This window comes from Phalacrocorax carbo, chromosome 10 (assembly GCF_963921805.1).
Source record: "Phalacrocorax carbo chromosome 10, bPhaCar2.1, whole genome shotgun sequence".
Classification (NCBI taxonomy): domain Eukaryota; kingdom Metazoa; phylum Chordata; class Aves; order Suliformes; family Phalacrocoracidae; genus Phalacrocorax; species Phalacrocorax carbo.
Window position 1 is genome coordinate 20,352,296 of NC_087522.1, and position 21,265 is coordinate 20,373,560.

The 21,265-nt window shown below is 39.1% G+C and overlaps 1 protein-coding gene across 1 annotated transcript in view; it reads right to left on the minus strand.

Annotated features, from left to right (window-relative positions):
• The window catches only part of LOC104044068 (cytochrome c oxidase assembly protein COX16 homolog, mitochondrial), a 53,180-nt gene that overhangs the window by 24,833 nt on the left and 7,082 nt on the right, over positions 1-21,265 (minus strand). The window contains exon 2 of the mRNA XM_064462357.1: positions 13,360-13,437. Coding sequence (XP_064318427.1) covers positions 13,360-13,437 — 78 coding nt within the window. The remainder of the gene's footprint in view (positions 1-13,359; positions 13,438-21,265) is intronic.

Below are 21,265 nucleotides of genomic sequence, written 5' to 3' on the forward strand. Positions count from 1 at the left end.
GTTCATTGACTGTTCAGTTAGGCTCGTCCTGGTAAACTAGTCCTAGTAGCAGCTTACTTTAACAATCTAGCAAAACCAAAGGCACCATACAATACCTAAACCATTATCTTTCGCTTGCTGTATCAGTTCAGAAACACAAAGGAATTCATTTGGAGGGAAAAGTCTGTCTCACAGGAGAACAAACCTTAAAGCTTCAATAAAAGCACTGAAGCTTCAATAAAACAACAACACCCCCCCAAAACCCCAAACCCTCCAACCTTCTCATGTAGGACAGAAATAGTCTGATTCTTCAAATGTCATATAAACACATAATAAAGTTAAAAGTATGCACAAGCACACTTACAGATTACGAATGCTTTCCTTAATCAAACTTAAACATATATAATTATATATGCATTTTTTCTTTTCTAAATGCATAAGTTAATGCCTAAGCCCTGTCTTGAGTCACGTGAAAATACTTGCTACTCTCATACAAACAAGTTCAGCTTTCACAAATCAAGAGCAAGAAAATATACATTAAAATCTTTGCTAATTCAAAATAATCAACAATATAAAACAAACCCAGTCTGACGGTTAACCCTAAAAATTGTTTTAATTATGTTTTAAAATGACATTTTGATTTACATTACAAATCTCTAAACTTTCTACAAGTTTCTGAAACAAATTTTCACTTTTTAATGTCTATTTGAACAGAAACAATTTTCAGAATTCAGTGCGAACTCATCAAACTTGCTGTGGTTGTCCCGCAACTGCATTCAGCAAATAAATTATGTATTGAGAAACCGCCAGCTACCAAATTCTAGTAAGTGCCATCCTAATTCTGCATGTGTTAAAGGAATTAACATTTCTCATTCTACAGTTTGCATAGCATTTATATAAAAATACTTTCCCCACTGACATCTAGTGAAGTTTTACAGTGAGAAGAAAAGGCCTATTCTAATACTTTGCACTTACAGAAAGCTTTTCATCTTCCGAAATACCTATATTTTAGATTACTAGAATTTGCAACACATTGTTACATCATGCACTATTTCCTTTTGAAAGATATTTTGCCACTATTTTTAATAAGTAACACATTTACCTGCCAAAGGCTCAGGCATTCTAGTACACTAGAGAAAGTTACAATGATAAGATCTGGTGTAATTAAATTTAAAACATGAGTAGCAAAGTTACCATTTCCCTGTTATGCCAGATGTACTTATAAGGGCTAAACATCCAACATGAACAACACAGTTCTACTAAATTCAGTGGGAATTATGAACGAAAAAGATGTTAATGAATTCATTTTAGATATTAATAAGACAAGTCACCTCTCTTCTCTATGCAGTATTCAGAAAGCTTGTATTCCTCCATTCTCTCTGTAATCAATGAAGACAGACAGGTTCCCCTGGGAATACCTAAACTAGTCTCCTCTGAATCATCCCCGAGCTTATGGTTGGTAGGCTTTATGAACAGCACACATAGTCTGTGAGGGTGCAGAAGTGGAGGGACTGTTAGGGGGAGTCTGTGAATTTCTTGACCCCATAGCTGCCCATTTGCTCACACAGGGACAACATACAATCTCAGACACCTTCTAGCCTCCTAGAGCTGCATTCCAGGGAGGCAAGACATGATGTTGTACCAGCTACGACAATTTCAGCGCTCGTTAAGGTTCTAAAGGCAAACTCTCATTTTTATGCCTCATCAAAAAAAGGCAGTTAAGCACTGCCTGACACAACATACAGGAGGTTCAGTGCTGACTCCAGGGAAAATGTATCACCTACTGAATCACAAGCAAACCTATGAATGCTTTCTGCAGTGACAGGTATTTGAAGAGAGACAGATTATGCATTTTCCCCTCTCATTAGTGGTTGTACTCCAGATAGGAGTTTGGGCTCTGCTTTTTCAGACTGCCGCATAGCCGTAGTTTGCAACAGAACCAACTGACTCGAACCATTCTAGCCTCAGAACACAAAGGAGAAGAAAAGGAAGATCCATTTAGACAGAGATCGCACTTAAAAGGGAAACATTCCTGGGCAAAGGGTTTTCAACACTTTCTTGGTAAAAACTGTAGTGATCTACAGGTCAAGTAGCGCAGAAAATCCTGGTAAAGGGACTGGGACCCCAGTACTTGTGTTTGAGCTTGAACCTGCTGACACCATGGCTATTGGCTTCACAGGATGAGTCGGGAAAGCTAGATGTCTTCTGGTGCTTGAGGGAGGTGAGGGGAAAAACAGCTGGATATTAAATTATGTTTTGGCTAAAAGCTGCCAGAAGCTAAATTACACACTTGTAATCACTTCAATTGCAAGGCAAAAATACTAGTAATTAATTGTGGCAATGTGACAGGATTTAAAGCAACCAAACAGAATTACTGGTAGTATATAATATGTAAAAATCTGAAATCTATGAACATTTTATATACTGAAATTAGTTCCACTTGTAATGGCATCAGAATGAGTTTCTCCAGTTAATAACCTTCCCTTCATCTAAATCTAATCTTGACAACAGAAACACCATCAAGAATTATGAAATGGAAAAATGGCTTCTATTTAAAACAAGGAACTCTTTATACTTGCATTCTATTTTGTATTTCATCAGAAAGAAGCTCAATAATCTGAGGTAAAGATGACAGATGCCCAGGTTTCTCCAGACACAGCCCTTTTTTTTCCACACAGAAATTCTCTCCAGGCAAACAAAAAAAGACAAATTTGGCCACTTGCCTGGAATTTCCAGATGCTGGGCAGCAGAGTCAGGTGGTAGCTCTAATGTGGCTGCTTGATGCTTGGAAATCCTGGACAATATATCTCCACCAGGACTTTCGTGCATCTGAACAAGGAGTTACCTTGTGTGCAGAACATACCTAGCATGCTCCCTTTACTGAGTACTCCCCAGTAAGACATGCCAGATAGGGTCCAAATTCCACCCTGAGTTTCCTGGACATAAATATGAGAGCCCTCAATTGAAGCACTCCCTCTAAGGCAATCTCCTAAATGCACCCACAACTTGCATACGCATATGAGGAAGTTGGAACAACGCATAGGGCTGCCAAGGTATTTACTAGCTCAAGATAGGTAAATAGCAGTGGGCACATCATATGTGTTAGTACACACATCTCAAGATTCAGAACTAGATTTACAGGGATCTAACACCTGGTTGTGTAGCAAAATCAACAGCCTGAATTAGACTTCTGGAATTAAAATAAAATAAAAAAAAAAAAACAAGAGAAGATTTAGATGCTTAGAAAGGGGCTGCACATCAGGCAGCAATTAGAGCAGCAGTAACTACAGACAGACAAGGGGAAAGGCTGAAGAGTTCCTCTTCATCCCACATCTCTCTACTAGACACCTACAACTAGACAACTTCTCCTAAGATTCAAGAAGATAACTCTTTCAAGTTAGGATTCATAGTCTTTAGCTATCTCACAGTGAGGCCGACCAGGTTTTGTTTGTTTGCTTTAAAGAAAAAGAATAACTCCCCCATTTCAAAGAACAGTGCCCTGAAAAAAAGGGGCCCAGCTTCAAGATGTTTAGTATCAAATACTCATTTGATAAAAATATAGAAAATCCAAATGGCATAGGAATGAAAAACCAGGTTTCCCCTACTTCACATATATAATCTAACCACTAGGTCACAATCATATTATCTCCCTCATTCTTCCAATTTCTTAACTATTCCATACAGAGATGAGTTTTGAAAAGGAAAGTGAATAATGCCTGCGGCTCCAGGCAATCTACAAATTCACAATCACTGCATGTTTCTCAGAGAAAGGGGATGTGCCTTGAAACTCTCATCCACATCCTGGGTACCTGCCCTCTGGCTGAACCAGCAGGTCATGGGAAGCAGCATCCCTACTTATGCGGCCATTTTGTATGAAGCCGCACAAGTTGTACTCAACAGCTCACTTAGCGACGCTCACATCTCAGCTAACACAGCTTTAGGAACATCGATTTAATGAAGCCTAAAAGTTTTTCTATATATTTAATAGATGCCAAGCTATGCAGCACTATGAAAACCATAGTAGCAGAGAGCTTGGCCACAGGCTAGAGTTTTAGGCACATAAAGGACCTTCAGTCCAAAAGCGATACGCATCCAGGCAGCTGTGGAATGGAAGTTTTAAGAATCAAAACTTTAGACAGATATTAAGCCCCTGAAACTTTACGTTAATTTTTCCAATCTTCATAAAATGCGTAAGACCTCTCTGCCTCTCAAAGACATGCCATTTTTGATTCCACGATGTTTATTAATGTATCCTTACACACAGGATGCAGCATGACATCGTAGCATGGATGGCAGAAAACCTCTGTGATTTCTACAGCAAAAGTAACCACTACCTACATGGAAACAAATAAGTAAGGACTTTTCTTCATTTAAAAAAACAAAAACAAAAAACTTATAAAAGAAGCTTGACAAGGATTCAGTGAAACACTTTACCATGGAAACTCTGAATATTATTTTTTAGGGTCTCTGGCTAAACTCAGTGTCATTAACAATACATTTTCATATTCATTGCAAAAAATTATGCTGGCACAACATTACGAGATTGAAATTAAAGACTAATTTAAAAACCAGATATTTCAAATTTAAGAATTAGTACAGCTTTAATTCTTCAGTAGTGAACACACATATTACCAAAATAATCCCTGTATTACTATTATTAACATCATCACATCCAGATTTTATAAGACTGTCCCAACTTTTAACCACCATATTGTGATTCTGAGAGCCCATACCTGTTTCAGGTTATTAACAGAAGTCCTCTGGCATTGACAGGTCTCCTGGTTTCACCAGACCAGGCTAAATGGCCTTGGTCTCATTTTTTTCAACTTTATACAAGTTGGTATGAAAGGGCAGGTGTGTGCAATACCATATCTCCAGGTTGTCCTACAGTGCTTTAAGCTGTTTGTGGTGACAATAAGCAGTGGGTCTAGGCAGATCCAATCACTGGAAACCATTCAAAAGCATACACACCGCATCAGCCTCAGAAAGCAGCAACAAAAATCTTACTGAACACCAGGCTGACACTGTATTTGCCTTTTACAGCAAAATGGTGGTTAATATGCTAAACTGAAAGGATGTCTGAAAAATGAAAACATACACCTCTGTCTGGTATCATAGCAAATTCAGTAAGCAGAAGCAGCTGTTTAGAGACAAAGTGGGGAAGTCATCTGAGCTCAGGCAAAATGGGTTAGTTTTTGCTGAAATCAATGCAAAAACATGAACCCACCACTAGCAGCTGAACCTCAAAATCTTCAAGAATAGCATGGATAAAGAGCTCATTTCCATACAATCCCTCTGGACTGAACTGAAACAAGGGAGAAAACCGACGTCTGAACATCTGGTACCACCACAACACAGAGTATGAAAAGCTCTGCTACCCTTTCATTTCCATGCCATATTGCAGGACTGAAATTACTACTTTGGAAGATTCTGAACCATCTTCAAAAGATGCAACAAGTTCCAAACTCCTTCTGCCAACAGAAACAAAGACACTATAAGGGTACCTGCTTAGCCATCAATCAGGAGCCAGGCTGCCTCACTTAATATCCAATTCTGAAACCCTCCACTAAGCAGGCCATGCTTGAAAGCAAGGTCTGTTTTAATTTAGCAAAAAGCGCTTCATTAAGTAAAGCTAACGGACTGACAAAGATTTTTTTTTTTATAATTAATCATAAATCTATGCCTCTCACATTCTCTAAAGCACCAAACAACATTTCAGTGTATTATTTTCTTAATTTTTGGAGGACCTAGGGCCAAGCTCATTAATAAATCTGGTCTTTGAAAATCAACTAAATCTACTTACACAAGGAAATTAGCCAAAGTTTGTCTTCATTAGAGTTGAGTTTCAGGCCAACCTGACCTGCTTAAGGAAAGAAAAAGAAGAAAACAATAATCAACCACATCAATCCCTTGCCACACTGTGCTTGTGTAATTAGCTTACTGAAACCTATTAAATTTATAAATAAATAAATGCTAACAGGCTAAATGAGAAGACTTAATTATTCTTCCAAGTTCAGTGACAGATGCTAAAATGATTCCACATTCCCTTGCTGACAAGTTTAGAAAGGATATCTTTCCCATCCAAAAAATTCCACCAGACACCGATTAAAGGTATTTTGATTTGATTTTGTTCACACTCAAATCAAACAAGATCTTTTTAATACAACCTCCTATGAAATCACAGAGGAAGCTCTCCAGAATCACATAATACCTCAGACACAAACAACAGACTAAATACGAGTTCCTCCACCTTCAAGCCATCTGCTAGTCTGCCAATGCAGCTCCAGGGAAAGAATATTTAGGGCGGGCTTCATCTCACCTGATTTTAGCCATCTAAACTTTTGACTTGAAGCATGAAGTCTCTGTCTAGGCTCCTCCTACAGTCAGCTGAATAGAGATGTGCATTTCTAGAGAAAATAAATCCCATTTTAAGATATGTGCCCAAAAACTTAACTCATCTACACCTGAAGTTAGGCAGAGGTTTATCTCACCTACCATTCCCTGGTCAATTTAAATAAAAATATCCTCATACAGTAAGGACAGTACTCATTTCTCTGAAACGTGGTAATAATAATAAAGTTTTGAGCTCAACCTCTCTACTTTTCCATAGGTCAAAAGTCTCAAACATCTATTTTAAAACTGAATGAAGCATATTTTGGGGGCATTTCTCTCTCAAACCATCTAGATGGGCTGCCTGGATAGTTATCTGAAACCAGGCATTTCATTTAAGACAATGGAAACATAAGCAAGATGAATCCCTGACAGTGCACAGCACCACAAACATACATTTAGATTTAGCCAAGCAGATACCAAGTGTTTAAATTTCACTTCTTTAATTCTAATAACACAAATAACCCATTTAGAGTATTTTTAGTAATAACAATGTTAATTTAAATTGACCTTAGCATTGGTAGGGGGTGTTGGCACACCAGGAAATCTAGAGGATGAGTCTAAATCTATTTGGAACAAAATCAAGCAGAAAACCTGCAAAACACAGAAGATAACTGAGTGCATGTAATGACCTGGGCTGGCGGCAATAGCATTAAGTCCATTAGTTATCATTAGAACAAAATACACCACCATGGGCTTGCCAGTCCAGTCCAATCACAATGACTTGGCCTATCCAGATTACTCCTTGAAACGGTAGTCAGTCAAGTTTTGGTCAGACTTATGAGCTTTGGGAACACCAAGGTTTAATATGATTTCAAGCATGGATGCTTATCCATTAAGAGATGCAATAAAAATATCTTGCCATTTCAGTCAGCTGAACAATTTGGGGAAGAAAGTGAAAAACACTCCTTTACATCCAGCGACAATACTGTTTGCACTCAGTTAAATTCTTAGTATCTTTGATAGCTTTGCAAATACAGCAAATACTGTTTTCTAACACAGATGCAGGTCCTCAAATAAGATAAACAAGACAGCTTGGAGTAAAGCAGCTCTATCTAGCACTAGTAGCTCACAATATGTTTAATTATGGTGACAATCTGCTGACATTCCACAACTATAAGTAAAAAATAGCATTATTTGTGTAATTTTAAATGCTACAGACATATTCAGAAGTTCAGGCAATTCCATTTTAAAACCTTCACCTCATATGAAATACATTATTTAAAGGAAGAGAATGATGTGACATATAGAAACAGGACAGATTGTTCAGAAACCACACTAACTTTACAATAACCTTTTAAATTTCATTTAATTTTGTAACACTTTTTTTGGGGGGGTGGGGTGGGGGGTGTGTGTGTGTGTAACCAATACCACAACAAGCTAAAAAAAACCCCAAACTTCTGCTTGCACACAGAAATCCTGTCCAGGTGGAGTTCAAAAGCAGGTAAAATAGAAGCAATAACCAACAGGCAGTTTTAGTTGTAATACTTCAGGGCATGCCTGTGCGTGCAACTCCTGTGGACGTACCTGAGCTGGTTTACGTAATGACAGTGAATACATGTATATGCCAGCCAGCAACACAGCACAGTCTTGTCCAGTCACTCGCAAATTTATTCCCCTTTTTGGGTGGATGTTGCAGCCTCATTTAAACACTGTGCTGCTGCAGTTGTCACCATCTCAACTCAGTGGTTTGAAACAAAATGCAGTATGTCTGTGAACCACAGTAATGTTTCAACTGCAACACAAAAGCATTCTAATCGGCAAATATCACTTATTTCTCAACTATCACTTATAATAATGAGAAAATGCTGGACTGATTTCCTGGACCTTCCTGACGCAAATGCCAGTTATGTTCTCCCCCGATATAAGGGCCTCATGGAAACTGGTCAGTTCCGTGCTCCTGTTTCCTCCTAAACTATTTCACCCTGCCCCAAAACACTTGAATTAATGGATCTCACCTGAGGAAATTTTTTTTTAATGCTCTTTTGAACTTAAATAATTCCTTCTGTTTGAATTAACTAACTTTCCTGTTCCCTATGTAAAGTAGAGCAGCATTAATTATCTCCCTTCTACAGACTGAGAAATTGGGACTCACTAAAATTCAGTGACTTGCTCATAGGCAGAGAGGAGCTCCATAAGTAGAGGACAGAACTAAAGCAAGAACCTGAACAAGATGGAAATAAATTTTCCAGTGAGGTCAGTGGAAGTTATTTAAATTGCATGCTGCTGAGGGTCCCCTGACACCCATTCGGGAGCTTCAAGACATGATGTTAAAGGACGACACCAGGGACCCACCAACAATATTCTAAAACTGTAATACTGAGTAAAACCAACCAGACAGTCAACACACTTAAATCACTATCAAGCCCAATTATGAGAATAGTTGTAAACCAGTGAAATATCAAGAGTGTCATAAGTCATCGTATTAGCTGCCTTTTCTCTTCCACTCCTCATTCTTTTCTTTTTCAAAGGACAGCAAAGCTTCCAGGATAATCCTCCACACACCATATGTGCTCTTCTTCCCAAGTCTGAGGTCTAGGATTATAAAATGAAAGCTGAGATCCTCACAGTTAAATAATTTCACAAGTTAGGACTTCAAGACACCAAGTAAATGCAATAAATGAGAATTGACAATGGCAACGTTAACACCTTGCAGGTGTCTACATGCAACATCTCATGGACAATTACACGCCAGTGAATTGGTCAAAAAGATTAGCTAAGGAGCTCAAAACACTGCCAATCCCTTCACAGAAATTTTAAAGGCAATCTACTCTGCATAAAGAAAGCTTTACGCTCCTAGCACGCTTACTAACGAGTATGCTTCACACCATCACCATCACTGTTACTATACTCTTTCTGGGCTTACAGTTTTGTTGCTCATAGAGGTTGGTGTTCTGAAAGAGCAGGTCATATATTTGCATTTTCAATTGGAGTTTAACTCTGGAGTGCCATGCAATGGTCATATATACTTTAATGCACAACAGTTGATTCAAGGTTAAAATTCATGTAGGAGAAAAGATTGAACTTCTGTCATTTTGACTCTTCACTGCCTCTACTTTTTGCCTTAGGAAGACAGAAAACATTATTATTCTCATTTCTTAGCATTCAATTTTTGCGGTGCACTCACTTTGCCTAGGACAAAGAAAAAATTAACAGGATCTACGTAGTTTGTAAAGACTAAATAAGTCAGTACAGTAACACTGTCATACATACCCTACAGCAGGAACTATGTGCAGACTTCAAAGGCTAATTGATCTTTTGTTTCCTGACAAAATGACACAGAGGTTCTAGATTTCCTAGAAGTGCTTCTGCTGCATGTTATCCTGGAGGAACTTGCTCAGTCCTATTCCCTCCCCATACTCTGAGAACCTGCCTCGCAATAATACTTCTTCGACAACGCAGTTTTGGAGCTTACAAACTCTATTTTATTAGTCTGAACGTTTTGCTGATGGCCTAAAAGCCTAGATTTTCCCAGGTAGTTAATATGTTGCTTCTCTTCAACCCTCAACAGTATCTATTAGCCAATAGTACAGACCATTCCACATGTCCAAGATTCTTATATTCAAGATTAGATCTGAATCACCTAGTCTCTACCATGCCATGAATGACAACAATGGGAACACAGTAAATAAAAATAATTTATTATAGTATACTTGAAATGAAACATTTTCTGTATATTTAATAGAAGTCACAGTTTCTGTAAAAAACCTCCTTAATAAGCATCTCTGTTCAATTACATACATAACGAGAAGTAAGACAAAGAGTCTAGTTTTCCATTTGAGAATAAGGGCATTGGAATGATGCCTATACAAACTTACTCATCTCTTCTCCATTAATTCCACGATTTTCCCGTAAGCATACCTGGTTTTCTATAACCAATTCTGATTTGTATACATTCTTCCCAGAAAAGAAACAAATTACCTAACCTAATGATTTCTCCATTAATGTACATTTTGGCAACAACAGATAATGGAGAAATCCCTGATTAGTTTCAGGAGAATTCTGACTAGCATAAACAGGCATTTACATCAAGAAGAGTCTCAGCGTAAGTTCGCTTTAAATACAGAACATTCAGTGTGCCAAGGGAATATGACTGATTTAGGTATCCTGTGTAAATTAAAGTGTACCCAAAATGGTTTTTTGCTTTTGCAAGAGATGGGTATATACAAAGCCCTGATATCCAAAGACACTATTCTGAATTGATAAAACATCTGTTCTTCAGATGCTAATATCCCCTCTCCAACTGCAGCTATAGGCTCTACCTCTCTCCCACCCCTCATCCTAGCCCCAGCCTGATACATCACCACCAAACCATACTCCATCAAAAGTCCAAACCACCATTTTCTCTTGAATTTTAACTCCTTTATCAGGGAACATTCTTCAAAAGCCAGTTTGACATTAATAATGTACGCATTATCACTGATACAGCTTTTCCTCATTAAGCCACAAGAATACAAAGTGCCAGTTAAACCCTTAGTCACTGGAACACAGACACTAGTTCTACTACAACCTTCCTTTGAAATATCACTGTCAGCTGAGAACTTGCCTACTCAAGTGGCTTCCCTCCCAGCACAGTGAGAATGGTTAGACTGAAAAAGAAAAAGGACAAATACTTTCGAAGAGAAGGGACCACAGTTTAGCATTTGAAACACAGGAGAGTTATACCACAAAAGGATCGTCTAAGTCCTGTCTATCTAGCAGTTGAATTAGCAAGAAAACAAGTTTAGGAGTCATGCTTGCAAAAACAGGCATACTATGGCTTGCACATCCTAGCCTACTTTTGGATGGGTTGCTAACTTTTTAAAACCTCAATTTTTTCAGCAGTAAAATGGAAATAATAATCCTGCCTTTGCTGACAGTAAGGCTATGAAGTTTTATTCATTTAAATTCTGTAAAAGTCTTTTGAGCTTCTTGTATGAAAAGTGTCATTTAATTAAACATTTTTATTATTCCAAAGGTGCAACTGTAACCAAAAAAATCCTATTTATTTTATTGCTTATTGCAATTTGCATATAACTGCCCAATGCCCCAAAAGGAGCACTTGCTGATGTTCTGATAAGAGCTCATGCTAGTCAAAGCGTGTCATATAAGAAAAAGATACACTATTCCAACACAAACATTTTAACCACTGAAAAATTAAATGGACATTATGACCATCAGGATTTTTAATAGCATTTTTATATTACTTTTATTGATGTTCTTTTCCTGAGTTTCACATACATTTTAAACTAGGTTTGCTTCTCTCTTTGTCAGTTAAATGATATTCTAATCTCTTTTAACATCTTGTTTAATGAATCAGAATGGTTCTTAATTCTATTTTTATGGACATAGAAACAGCAACTAATGGAACACATTGCTTTGATTTGTCTGTCTATGAACGAGCCCAAAGTTGGTGTTGCTAGCTCTCAGGCAATACTACACCATTCTTTATTTAAATTTCATCTATTCCTAAATAAAATCATAATGAAAAGAAAAAAGAAAACACAAAAGAGACACTGCTGCCTTAAGTAATACTGGTTACAGCAGAATCCAGATGTCCTCTTTCAGCTTTTCAGAGCTTAAGAACTCCTTGGGTAGCAGCTTCCCCTCAGAGCTTTTGTGTACTACTGTCTAATTCCATGATGCTTCACTTGATTATAAATGCTGGGACAAGGAGCCTCATAGATTTGAGCTAATAGCACAACTATTACCAGTTTGTTTTTTTTTTCCCTGGGCTGCTGTCACAGTGCAGATCATGGAGGCTAAATGTAATTCACTGAGTATGAATCTCACCAAAAAAACCTGACAGAAACACAACAGGCAAATTCTTGCCCCGGTTGTGATCCCCATCTGGTTGGAGAAAAACTTAAAGGCTCCAACTGGTCCTAAAAGCCCAGGACTGACAGAAAGTAACTACCCAGAAGACAGCACTGGAGAAGAGATTTGTGAGATTACTCTCCCTTCTATGGGCTATGTCATATAGGGGACTGAGCAGGAGTGGGCCATGTAGTCCTTCAAAGGCCACAGCTAGGTATGCAACATGAGGAAGAATGAGGAGTGATTAAAGTAATTTAGATGGCCCACAACAAGAGTCTAAGAAAAACCAATGGGGTCTCCAAACTCTCCACAGCTCAGGGTCTCAAAGATTTGACCAGTGTCAGGAGTCTTACACAAATACTTTTTTGTACAATGTGCCATATACTCTTTAAAAAAGCTTCATGCCACCTGCAAGTCAGCAGCACTGAGAGCAGAAAGCCTTTCTGCATTGCAATGGCAGACCTGCATATCACAAAGTTAGGGAAGGCAAGCCAATATTACCTTCTGCTGAACTGACATGCTCCTTTCAGATCAATTCCTACGCAATTTGGAACTAGTGTTATCCATGGAGGTGTAAATAGCAGTAGTAAGCAAGCTATTTCCCTTATTCAGAAGGCTTCCAGTTCGTTTAAAGAATGGCTTCTTCCATATAGTACATTCTGATGTACTGAGTAACAACTAACTGCTTTTTCTTTCACAGAGTTTAAAGAACAGGATGTAGTACAATGTTAAAGGTATCTGCTTATTTCAGTCAATGCAAACCCAAGCCCCGAAAGCCACCTAACATTATATACCCAATGCCAAGTATTGTTTGAAAACACAACCTTTTAAAATATCAGGTTTTTTAGTCTAAATCAGATACAGTATCTTTGTAATAACCTTCTTCTAGATGTGCTACACTTCTTTCCTGGGATTCAGAACCGCCACTTAAAATCAACCAAAGGAACAAAATTTTTCTATTACTTACGTTGATCATTTTCACAGATGGTAAAAGGATTCATCATCATGCCAGCCCCTCTATTATTACCTACCCTACATTACTCACTGACTAAGGGCCTCAGCTGTAGCCCAGGGCCCAGTGGTGAACCGCAAATCCCCAATACCAATAGTTTGCCTGTCCTAGCAATCATTTAGAGGACAGTATATACACAAAACGAAAGGAAAAAGAAAAGTAAAGAAAACCATTTCAACTACCTTGCCATGTAGTTTCTGGACATCGTATCTTATTTGAGCAAATTCACGGAGTCCGAAAGATCCTCCAACAAGATACAGCTGAAAAAAACCAAAAGAAAACAGACTTGTTAGGGCTACTACAAAAAAGAACACTTTGCATACAGACCAAATTCATTTATCAAGGAACCCCACTATTCTTCCAACAGAAACACCAGGAACTGAAGAAAATAAATAACTGGAAGATAAGTATAGAAGAGGGAGGAAACACCAGGAACTGAAGAAAGTAATTAATTGAAAGATATGTATAGAAGAAGAGGGAGTATCTGTAAAGTCAGAGCCTTCTTCCACTCCCTCGGCCTGGATTTCAGAGATTTCCTCCTTCATACAAAGACAGCTGCTTCATGACTCACATTTTCTAGGGACTTCCTCTCCTCTTACCCCTTCTTTTCCCTCCCCATACTGCTTCCTGACATAACTGCAGCAAAGGAACCCTCACCTCCCCGTCACAGGGTTTATTCTCATAATTTTCAAACTCTATGGGGAAGTAACAATGCCACAATGACTTACTCTGATGTCTGTGGGTAAGAGATCTAATTAAGCTTCTGAACAGACTAGCTAATTGGAGCTATGCTCCAATGATACATTATCACATAGGCTAAGAAATCATATCCAGCACACCTGCACTTTTATTATTGCCTCCTTAGTTGTCTTGCAATTCCCTCCACACCTGTGAAGTTTATGAACAAGAATAATAAAGGGAGAAATGGGGAAAGCCTCCTCCATAGCCACATAAAGAAATCGTTAAATTATTCTTTCTTACGACAGAGGGGTATCATGAAACTGGCTATGTATTTTTACCATTAAAAATGGACAGACCAACCAAAAGATCAAGTATTGTCAAAAAACACCATTAATGACTTGAAAATTAGCTTAGAAATCTAGCTACCCTGTGGAAGAATCAGGCCTCTTGCTCCTGCTCTGACCTGACAGACTCCACCTGCTGTTCTCTGTTAATGCAGATGCACAGGAGGCCAAAAGGCTTCATATCTACAGATGCACATTTAAGGAAGGTGGAAGCATGAGGAAGCTAAGTCAAAAAAACCCAAACCCCAACACCACCCTATTTTATCACACCGCATTGCTGTTACAGTCCTTCATTACAGGCTGTTGCTGCACTCGTAAGATAGATATTATACTAGATATAAGGAAAACATTTTTTACAGCGAGGGTGGTAAAAGTGCTGGAACGGGTTGCCCAGAGAGGTTGTAGAGGCCCCGTTCCTAGAGACAGGTTGGACGGGGCTCTGAGCAACCTGATCTAGTTGGAGATGTCCCTGCCCATGGCAGGGGGGTGGGACTAGATGACCTCCAAGGGTCCCTTCCAACCCAAACCATCCTATGATTCTATGGTAACTGTTTTCTACACAATGCTGACTGATTTCTTGGTACATATTAAGTTTGCAGCAATGGCTTGTGTCCAAGAATTGTTAGAATTATGCTGCACAGGTAGTTAAAATATGTTCTTTCCAAAAAGTATGCCATCTGAAATTCAGGTGACTGAGGTCACAGAGCCATATTCATGTAATTAAAAAAAAACAAACACACCAAAACACCACCATAATAAAAAAAACCCTTCCAAATTTATTCCTTCTAAAAATTGCAGGACTATGTGATTTCTCATCAAGCAGGTGAAACTACTCACAAGTATGTGAAGGCACTCCCCACACACACTTACAGGCTGGTATGTTACAGACTGGTACCCAGGAACTAATGTGCTCTGTTCACAGAACAGGGAACCCTTCACCAACAGCCAGGAGTTAAAAGGCTCCGCAGCCTCTTTCTGGCCTGGCCCTTTTGATGAGCCTAAGAATCTAGCAGATAATTAGAAACAAATAGACGAACATTTTGTGACATGAACATCCAGCTGCTAGGCCACAGAACTCTGATTACAGAAAGCCAATCACAACATCATCATGTGCTAGCAAGTTAACTTCCAGCAACTAGAAATCTGACCTACCAAGAACCAGATGGCACCACACATGTATCATAAATGTTCAAGGAATTAATAATGCTCTTGCAAATACCGAATCATCAAAATACACAACAGAAAAAAATGTATTTGTATTAAGGGGGAAAAAAGTCTTCCTCCTGTGTCAGTATTTTGGTGAGAAAGAATAACAGGAAACAGAAAATAAACTATTCAAAATAGTTAAAAAGAACCTGAAAACTTTTCAAGATCTATTCAATCAAAGCAGAATATTTGTCAGCTGAAGATATCACAGAATCACAGGTTGGAAGGGACCTCAGGGATCATCTAGTCCAACATTTCTAGGAAGAGCACAGTCTAGACAAGATGGCCCAGCACCCTGTCCAGACAAATCTTGAAGGTGTCCAACGTGGCCGAGTCAACCACTTCCCTGGGGAGATTATTCCAATGGTTGACTGTCCTCACTGTGAAATATTTCCCTCTCCTGTCCAATCAGAATCTCCCCAAGAGCAACTTGTGTCCATTTTCCCTTGTCCTCTCCATGTGACTCTGTGTAAAAAGGGAGTCTCCATCTTCTTTGTAGCTACCCCTTAAGTACTGGTACATGGGGATGAGATCCCCTCTAAGCCTCCTTTTCTCAAGGCTGAACAAACCCAGCTCTCCCAGCCTATCCTTGTGCGGCAGCTTCCCAGTCCTCTGATCATCCTGGTGGCCCTTCTCTGGACCCCTTCCAGCCTGTCCACATCCTTTTTGTATGGCGGGGACCAGAACTGTACACAGTACTCCAGGTGTGGCCTGACCAGCGCTGAGTAGAGCGGGATAATGACTTCTTTATCTCTGCTGGTGATGCCCTTTTTGATGCAACCCAGCATCCTGTTGGTCGTCTTGCCCACAGCAGCACACTGTTGGCTCATGTTGAGCTTCCTGTCCACCAGGACCCCCAGGTCCCTTTCCACAGAGCTGCCCTCCAGCCAGGTGGATCCCAGTCTGTGCTGCACTCCTGGATTATGTTTTCCCTGGTGCATGACCTTACACTTCTCCTTGTTGAACTTCATAAGGTTCTTGCTGGCCCACTCTTCCAGCCTATCCAGGTCTTCCTGCAGAGCAGCTCTCCCTTCTGGAGTGTCTACTTCCCCACTCAATTTGGTGTCAGCCACAAACTTCATCAGGCTACACTTGATGCCGTTATCCAGATCACTTATGAAGATGTTGAATAACATTGGGCACAATATTGATCCCTGGGGGACCCCACTAGTGACAGGTTGCCACTTGGAAAAGGAGCTATTTACCACCACCCTTTGGGTGCTGCCTGCCAGCCAGTTCCCCACCCACTGCACAGACCACTTGTCTAGGACATAACGCATTAATTTCTCCAGGAGGAGCCTGGGGGGTACACCGTATCAAAGGCCTTGGAGAAGTCCAGGTAGACAATGTCCACTGCCCGCCCCATGTCAACCAGGCAAGTCACTGTGTCATAGAAGGCCACCAGGTTTGTCAAGCACGATCTGCCTTTAGTGAAGCCATGTTGGCTTTTCCCAATCACTTGGTTCATTTGAATTGTGATGGGCCCCAGGAGGATTCGTTCCATAACTTTCCCAGGGATTGAAGTAAGGCTGATGGGCCTATAGTTACCCTGATCCTCCCTCGAGCCCTTCTTGTAGATAGGGGTAACATTTGCCTTCCTCCTGTCCTCTGGGACATCCCCCGTTCTCCACGACTTCTCGAAGATTATGGAGAGTGGCCCTGCGTTGATGTCAGCCAGCTCTCTCAACACCCTCGGGTGGATGGCGTTACGTTAACACAGAAAGCTGAAAGTCTCAATGATCAGACTATAATTCAATTTTAATATGGTTGACACCTCAGCATAAGTTTTCATTAGCTGACCATCTTTAACTCCTAACAAGTACTATGTTAATTAACATCCAATGAGTTACTTTAAAAAAACTTGAAGTCCTAATGAACAGAAATCAGAAGTGCTATATAAAAGTTTACAGCAGTTACAAACCACACCTTATTGCCTTCACATATATTAGCATAGAGTCAAAGAGTGGCTATGGTAGAGCAAAAGCAACTGCATCAGGAATGGTTCAGTGCACAGTTGTTAAACTAGGCAATTACTTGTTACATCAATTAAAAATTAGTTTGCCCAACAACAAACTTGCATGAAGTATATACCATTATGTGATACAATATGAACAACTGGAAGACCTTTAAGTGGCCTGTTCCTCATAAGCTAAGTATTATTTAACATAATGAAAAGGTACACTGTGGTCTACAAAGCCATGCTCCAAGCTAAAAAAGAAATAATACATTCTTTAGCTTTGATAACTTAAAACTATGTAATGTATACTGTAACTAAGAGAAATCAAGTAGAAGGTTGTTGCACGAAGTCATGTGCTACTCATTTTGTCTCATCACATCCTATCACTTGTTTGACAGCAGCCATCTATTACACAGTGCATTTTACCTTTGCAGCTGTACACATGATAAAGAAGCTGATATACACACGCCTCCCAGTTCCTTTAGACAGGTTTCGGCCTGAGACCATAATTTTACTTGTATCACCTTTATACTACTAAAGGGAAAAAACTACTTAGTTTCTGATGCGCTTTTGCTCTTCATACAGCATAAGCAGTGTAACTATCCTGGCAAGTTGGCACATTTTTCTTGTCAGGCCTTACCAATATTCTTGCCTTTACACTTCCAACACTTGCAACGGTCAATTTATCTTACAATGAAGCATCAGTTAGGCTGCATCAGAGTCAAAGCACATTGATGCTGTTTGAAATTACAAATGACACTGAAATATTAAACAGTGTAATGCTGGAAGGTTGGGATTAAGTTTAAACAATTTCCCAAAGCATAGAATACGCACAAAAATATGTTTACAATATTACTTGATCAATGTTCTAAAGACCCAAACGTGTCTAAGACTTCATTGCAAAACCAGACGAGAATCAGTCATATTCAGCATGTATTTAATCAACCAACAGCATGTCAATACAACCCTGAACATGAATTGCCTTGATCTACACAAGCCAGAGCAGCAACCGACAGCTCTTCAGTCAATTAGATTTTTTGAAAACTGTGTTCAAAAGCCAATAAAAGAAGGTATAAATGAGTTTGTGCAACTATAACAGCATTAAAAGTAGTAAAGGACTCAGTGACCGACAATGCATTGAGTGGAAATATTAGTCTTGGTTTAAGTATTTCCTTTATCTTTTTTGCATTATGCAGAAAGATGTTCTCACTACCTTTATTTCAGTTAACTGTATTTGAAGGGAAGAATGCATATGTACAAACAACAATGAAGCATGAAAAGTCACCAGTCAAAATAATTAGAAGTCGTATAAGACTCAAGTTTAAAATTCCAGCAACATTAACAGCTTGTTGGCTTTACATATTCTGTATGTGTCTCTCATATTTCTAGTTTCCCAATTTGTAAAACAGAATTAATCTCTACATGCCTTGCAAAACACTCTTCAGTTAAAAAATCACTACAATGGACGAATTTTCTCAGTGTAAGCCAAGGGCAACAGCAAAGCCCAGTATGTTCCATCCACTAGTCCAGATATACATGAGACAGCAGAAGCTATTCAAGATGGCATATAAATAAAAGTTAGGCTGGCAATATCCTAACAAAGTCATGCTCAAGTTCACTCTCCAGTTAACTGAAAGGGGAAAAGTAATGCCACATATAATGAAAATTAAGATGCATTTTTCTTCATTCAAATTTTAGAATCATAAAGATACTTAACCGACATTATAAAATGTTAAGGCATTGACATCTGAAGAGTATTCAAACTTGAAAGTTCAAATATACATACATTTTTTCACTGCGAGAGAACTATTCATTTTATATGCTCCAGAATGCAAAGCAAAAAAATGTCATTATGGAGTGCACATCATCTGTCTAGTTACTTCAATGCATTTAGCAGATTGATGAAATGATAACTTCTCACTTTTCCCTTTATACCTGAAGTTTACCTTAAAAAGGCAAAAATCATAAAACATACTAGTTAGCCAGCACTTAACACCAAAGCAAACAGCTTAACAGCACTGGTAGCACAAGCCCCCATTAAAGATCTCATATGGGATTATTCCTTTATGTCTCAGTGAGTACACAAAAAAAAAAACCCTACAACGCTGTAATGCAGTTACGCATGTATGGAAGACTTGCATGTTTCAAAACAAAATGAAAGACAGGATGTGACATAAGAGCACCATCTGTCACGTACACTCAGCAACCTCAATAAATGTTTTATGTAAAAAAATCACACAAAATGCTCTTTAATAACGTTCTTTCAAAAATTCTATTTGTTCACTTCTCCACTGGGAAGTATGTTATGCAATCAGTTACGGATGGCATCAGACTGATCCCTTGACCTGCATCTTAGGATGGGAAATACTTGTATTTGTCATCAACTACAGTGAGATGTGTACTCATAACAGCAGAACTTGAGACTTACAGCAGACCCCTACTTTTTTAGTTTCCTGCATAATCTAAAGCAGCCATCTTCAGTTCCTTGGGCTAACAAAATAACAAGAAACTATTTCTCTGGCAGCACCAACAATTTGCCATATTATGAGCATCCCTGTTGTTAGAGAAAGACAGATTACAAAATTCCATTTGTCATAAATCCCTAAATTAACCAAATCACAATATTTAGTGCTGGCAACACAGATTATGCAGCGGTGGAAAATGTTATGATACTTATCCCTGGAGAAGGAACATGATAATTTTCTAACCTCTTCTTCAAGACTGCTGCTGCAAAACCCTGCAGCTCCATCAGGAGCTTCAAAATTAGAACAGCCACGTGAATTATTTTATTTGAGTCTGCGGCGATCACAGTAAAAAGGGTTTTGGGGTTTCCTTTTCAAAGAACTGTTGTATGTGCAGCGCAAGACTGGTGAAAGATAGCAATCTGACAGCCCAGAGATTGAAGTCTCTTATTTGTTCCCTAAATAAAGTAGCAGGGCAAACTGCCAGTCCCAGAAAAGACCCAGGCAAGTCATCTTAACCTGAAGCGCCCCCCTCTGCCAGCTCTAGCTCTCAAGAGTTTGTCTCCCATAGCCATTACAGCACTTGGCTCTAACGCTGATACTGCAGAGGGGAAAAAGAGTGCAGAAGTTTCTTCTCAGAAATCTAAATCCTCTCCTCACCCTCGATGGCAGCAGAAGAGGGTCTACCTTTTCTTCCTGCCTGCAGTAAATGGAAATAATTTTTAGTTCAGATATCAGAGGCCTCCTTTGGGGAAAAACAGAAACCAAAAGTATGCATCCCTTAGTAGTTATTTCATTCAAAAGCACAACAAAGAAAGAGAATGCACTGACAATGCATATACTAGAATTCACAAATTGCAGGAAGACTGAACTGCATTACTTTCAAAAACGGATTAAATACGCCAGTAGATGACTGCATGGACACCATGCTGACAAACCAGGACAGCAGCTGGTATAAACTGGAGCCAGTCATAACTGACTGATGAAGCAGAAGAGTATAGTCTTCACAGCATGTAGAACTTTGTGCAGAATATTAAACTTGACCCAAGGTATCAGGTTAATTGGCTCAGTATAGAGCTATATTCAAAGCAATGATTTTAAAGATTGTAAATATGAATGGCTACAGGCCAGAGTACAACAAAAGCCATCCATATCCTTTCAGTGATACTATTTAATGTCTTAGGAAGAAAACAAAACCTTTGTTTATTAAACTGTCCATTTCATAACAGGTTGGAAAGCAGAGAAAATGCAATTAATCGAAACCAATCTAAGAACAGTGCAGAAGAGACAGAAACCCATATGTTCCTCAGCGTGAGCATTAGCAGAAAAGGGCATTTTCAGCCACAGCATTGTCATTTTGCATTACACACATTGCTTGGGCTGGTCGGGTGACAAGGGAATTTCACTCAGCAGCTGCAGCTGTTTGAAAACCAAGTCT